At 40.8% G+C, this 4,901-nt stretch overlaps 2 protein-coding genes across 5 annotated transcripts; one reads left to right on the plus strand and one right to left on the minus strand.

Annotated features, from left to right (window-relative positions):
* LOC104758601 (probable serine/threonine-protein kinase At5g41260) lies at positions 28-3,531 on the plus strand. 4 transcript variants are annotated; one of them, XR_002037120.1, is made up of 11 exons: positions 29-925; positions 1,040-1,168; positions 1,255-1,478; positions 1,563-1,698; positions 1,795-1,928; positions 2,025-2,130; positions 2,207-2,292; positions 2,379-2,711; positions 2,830-2,940; positions 3,024-3,336; positions 3,439-3,531. XR_002037120.1 is itself a non-coding variant. In XM_019242529.1 (10 exons), the coding sequence occupies exons 2-10, from the start codon at positions 1,081-1,083 to the stop codon at positions 3,273-3,275; spliced, it is 1,446 nt and encodes a 481-aa protein (XP_019098074.1). In that variant the 5' UTR covers positions 28-925; positions 1,040-1,080; the 3' UTR covers positions 3,276-3,504. The 4 variants fall into 4 exon arrangements, 3 of the variants coding, with proteins under 3 accessions (XP_019098074.1, XP_019098071.1, XP_019098075.1); XM_019242529.1 differs by having other exon boundaries at positions 28-925; positions 2,854-2,940; positions 3,024-3,504; XM_019242526.1 differs by having other exon boundaries at positions 3,024-3,504.
* On the minus strand, positions 3,377-4,839 carry LOC104758591. Its single transcript, XM_010481487.2, has 3 exons — positions 4,158-4,839; positions 3,990-4,044; positions 3,377-3,881 (listed from the first exon to the last, which is right to left on the minus strand). The coding sequence occupies exons 1-3, from the start codon at positions 4,446-4,448 to the stop codon at positions 3,529-3,531; spliced, it is 699 nt and encodes a 232-aa protein (XP_010479789.1). The 5' UTR covers positions 4,449-4,839; the 3' UTR covers positions 3,377-3,528.

Raw genomic sequence — 4,901 nt, forward strand, 5'->3', positions numbered from 1 at the left:
GGAGGTTTCATGATGTACATGTTTTCGTTATTTTTATTAAATTTTTTTGACTTTTTCTTTCCTCACAATTTGGTTGTAGACTTTGCTAATTTATTCAATTTAGCGGGAAAACAATAACTAGACTTTCGAGTTTGTCATTTATTTTTTGACAACGAGTCGTTATATTTCTCAAAAGGGGTTTTGCACTATGAGAAATTGCAGATATTCTCATTTGAAAAAGAAAGAAAAAAAATTTTGGCCGAAAATAAACAAACGTTGCGTCGATGTCACTTGACAACATTATAAAGTCATAGGTTTGTGAAAATGTTTTGCAATTATTTTGGTATATCGGGCGGCAGAATAGAAAAAAAAATAGGTTGGTCTGTTGAGAGCCCAATGAAAAGCCCATGGGCTTATCCCTCGGAAAGACAGACCACTTCCTTGCTTACTTGTATTGTGGCGGCTAGGCCTATTCAACCGTAAAATTTATCAGACTTGTCGGTAATCTGTCTATTTTTCAATGAGAAAAAAAGCTCAAAATATGGTTATGTTATGGGCTAGGATTAAGATTAGATGGTGTTGGTGAATTTCAAAACTTATGAATTATTTCATTACTCTCCTCTGGGTATCGAGTATCGACACTTGCCGGTTTGCTTGGGATACTACCGCATCGGTTTGATTGAGATACTGTCTGAGTATCCTCTTATTAAAGTCGAGAAATTTATATGGTAGTTCGTGGATTTGAAATTGGAAGGATCCCAACGATACGAACACCGGAAAGTGCGTCTTCAATGGAGAGATAAAAATGAAAAGGTTTCTGCTTTTTGTTCAGTTGTGTTTTGCTTCCTTCTTTTAGTTTGAACCAAATTAGTACTGCCGGTCTCACTGTCACTAGCCGAGCACGAGCTAGCTGGCTGACCAGCAGAATGGTTGCGAGTTGACAAAGGTACGGCCTGTTTTTTATACCAAAATTTTTAAGTTTGATTTCTTAGTGACATCTCTCTCTCTCTCTCTCTCTGTAATTAAGAAGAAGATTGGGAAATTTCCTGCTTGTTTCCAGGCATTACCCGTTGTTGCCCTTATAACAGAAACAGAACATCGATGGGATTGGGAGGTCAAAGCTCAATGATTTTTACATGTTGTTGGAATTCATCTCACAAGACTGCTGCTCTCGAAGCTCCATATGTTGGTGACGTCTCTGTTTGGCTCTCTCGGACTATTTCTTTTTTTGGCTTTATGCCCTGTTTTCTTTAATCCCTTTTACGAAATTTACAGAAAACGAAGAGATTGATACTGAGGTAACAGATGTGCCGTCTTTCCGTGAATACACACTAGAAGAGCTTAAGATCGCCACCTCTAGTTTCGCTTTGGAGAATGTTGTATCTGAACATGGAGAAACAGCTCCGAATGTTGTCTATCAAGGGAAACTGGTGACTCATAAGAAGATTGCTATCAAGCGCTTTTCTGGAACTTCCTGGCCTGATCCACGCCAATTCCTGGTATTCACCTGTATCCTCTAGTTCATCTGAGTTGCCAATCTCTCAGTCTCATATCTCTTTAACTTTGGTCGTGTCTGTTTCCAGGAAGAAGCTTTATCGGTTGGTCAGCTACGCAGCAAAAGAATGGCCAATTTACTCGGCTATTGTTGTGAAGGCGGTGAGAGGTTACTTGTGGCTGAGTTTATGCCTAATGAGACACTAGTCAAACACCTTTTCCACTGTAAAGATAAAATGCATCTGATCAGTTTTCTTTTATTGCTCTTTTTAGATTGTTTGCCTTTGTATTTGCATTGCCACTTTTAATATCTACCACCAGGGGAAACACAGCCAATGAAATGGACGATGCGACTAAGGGTTGTCTTATACATTTCAGAAGCTCTTGAATACTGTAGTAACAAAAGACACACGCTATATCATGATTTCAATGCTTACAGAGTTTTGTTTGACGTGGTACATTCCATAATAAACTAAGCTCTTTTCTGAGAGACCATGTTTTTGTTTCATGCTATATTCCTCCACTGATGCTTTTATGGACCTTTTTATAAGGAATGCAATCCAAGACTTTCAACCTTTGGGTTAATGAAGAATCGTCGGGATGGGAAAAGTTATACCACAAATCTTGCTTTCACCCCTCCTGAGTATCTACGAACTGGTGAACTTCATTTCCCCCTCTCTCTCGTTGGTCATATTTTGCCAACAACTTGATATTTAAGTGTGTGTTGATACAGGGAGAATCACAGCAGAGAGTGTAATCTACAGCTTTGGCACTCTTCTGCTTGATCTTCTCACCGGAAAGCATATTCCTCCTAGCCATGTAAGTGTCCATGGTATTACTATTTTACTTTAATCATTTCTTGATTTATCTTTGCTAACTATTTCAGCCTTCTGCTATGTGTTTAGGCCCTTGATTTGATTCGAGACGGAGACCTTCAGACTCTAACTGATTCCTGCTTGGAGGGACAAATTTCCGACAGTGATGGCATGGAGTTAGTACGCCTGGCATCTCGCTGTCTTCAGCATGAAACTCGTGAGCGGCCAAACATAAAATCGTTGGTCGCTGCGCTGAAATCTCTCCAGAAAGACACAGAGGTTCCGTCTTATGTTCTAATGGGTATGCCTCAAAGTGGCACTTTTGCGTTACCTCTGTCCCCTTTTGCTGAGGCTTGTTCGAGACAAGACCTGACTGCTATGCTCGAGTTCTTGGATAAAATTGGATACAAAGACGATGAAGATGTAAGTCGTCAAGTTTTATGGCTATATCAACTTTTAAATCACTTAGAAGTTAGAGCCCTTTATGGTTCCCATCATATGAAGGTTTCTTCACGGTTTTATGCGACATGTTTAATTGCAGCTTTCGTTTCTGTTGACGGAGCAGATGCAAGAGGCTATAAACTCGAAGAAAAAAGGCGACATTGCATTCAGAAGGAAAGACTTTAGCGAAGCCATTGAGTTTTACACGCAGGTCTGTCTTTCTTCCGCACTCGAAACAGTAACAAGACCTTCCTCCTTGGTTGACAATGTCCATATCTATAAAATTTCTCTCAGTTTCTTGATTTGGGAATGAGCTCTGCAACAGTCTTTGTGCGGCGCAGTCTAAGTTACCTGATGAGTAACATGGCGAAAGAAGCTTTAGATGATGCAATGAAGGCTCAAGGCATTTCTCCTGTGTGGTACGTTGCATTGTATCTGCAGTCTGTTGCTCTTGCTGTTCTGGGGATGGAGAAGGAATCTCAGATCGCACTTACTGAAGGATCCAACCTTGAAGCCAAAAAGATTTCAGCTTCCACACAGAACTAAAGACATTGGGTTTTGTAAAAGATGAAGAAGCTATCATTCAATGAAGGGAAACAATCGAAAGGTAATTTGTTGTCTCATTTGAAGCTAAGAAGGTTTAGGTGTTGGTTAAGCATTATACTATTTCAAACCTTCATCAAGGCAGAAGCTAATCCATTGTTTTCAGTTGATACATAAGAGACCTTGGGATGTATGGACACCAAGAGAATATTATACAAACTCCATTAACAAACAGATGCAGAAAGCAAAACAAAGCTTATAATGTCTTGTGCAGCTCAACCTCTTCTGCCTCGGGTTGGAGAATTGGGTGAGAGCTTCTGTAGTCTTCCTTTGACATACCACAGTAAACAGGGTCTGTGCCTCCTCCGGTAATGAAGTTCCAGCCAAATGCCGACCCTCCAACCACCTTGTCGCCATCTCCAAGAGTGTTGAGCTTCTCGGTTTGGGCATAACTCGTCTCAGATGATCTCAGTGCAGTACTAGTAGAAGTAGGTTGAGGTGTTTCACTAATGGCCTTTCCGTTGGATAAAGACTCGGTCTTAGCAGTTTTCTCACGTTTGGGTGATCCTCCAATCATCTCTTGGTACAGTTGAAGCATGTGCTTCATCTCTGCAAACAGCATAATTTTTCAGAATGAAACAAGTTGGGACTTTGTGTGTTAAAAGTGAAAATTGGGATAACAAAAACAAAAAGTATGAATATGAGCTTCTCTCTCACTTTCTTGAATCTCGAAAGCTGCCTTAGAGTTCCTGAAGTCTGGAGTTCGTAAAACCTGTAGCAGCCAAACAAAAAAAAATCTCAGTTTATCTTCTTTTATTTCCAAACATAATAAAGAAATGAAATTGTCAATCACAATTTCATCTAAAGGAGTTAAAACAAGGGAACCTCGAGAACGTGAGGGCGAAGATCTTTGAGAAGGAGACGCATCTTGTAGTAGTTGGAGTTTTCGATCCGAAGATTCGTCTCCAGCGCTCGCTTTCTTCCCCTAGGCGACGGATCCGTGGTAACCGTCGACGGAGGCTGAGCCGTGGCCCCGGGAGTAAACGTCGGAGAAGGAAACTCGGCTGATCTCTGATCTGCAGATGTAGTAGGAAGCGGAGAAACCTGTGCTGGAAGAGATGAAGTAGCAGGAGGAGGTTCAGTGAGTTGAGTCGCCGGCGAGGTCGATTTCTCCATATTCAATTTTTTCAAAGGTTTTCAACCGCCGAAAAAGAGATCTCCATCAAGGCCAGCCGGGGATCTTTAAAGAAAAAACGACGCCGTGAAATGTTTGGGCCTTACCTCTCTCTCTAGGCCCATCCATATTTGAAGTGTGTATGAAAAATAATAACGACATGAAGTCTTACAGTTACAAACTCACAATATACGGGAATACGTGTCGTTTTACCGAGCAAAAGAACATTAACATACTGAGATTGGAAATTTTGCTTTCTGGTTTATTCTCTCACACTCGATGATGAATCCCCAAATAGACAAGGTGGTGAAGGTAACGACAGTGGTGGCGACTGCTGTTGTATCCTACTTCCTCTTAACCGCTGATTATGGTCCCGAACCTAACGCTCTTGATCCTGTGAGTTCCTCCGATTGCTTCCTCTCTTTTTTTTTTTTTTTTTTTTTTTTTTTTTTTTT

The sequence above is a fragment of the Camelina sativa genome, chromosome 3 (assembly GCF_000633955.1).
Source record: "Camelina sativa cultivar DH55 chromosome 3, Cs, whole genome shotgun sequence".
Classification (NCBI taxonomy): domain Eukaryota; kingdom Viridiplantae; phylum Streptophyta; class Magnoliopsida; order Brassicales; family Brassicaceae; genus Camelina; species Camelina sativa.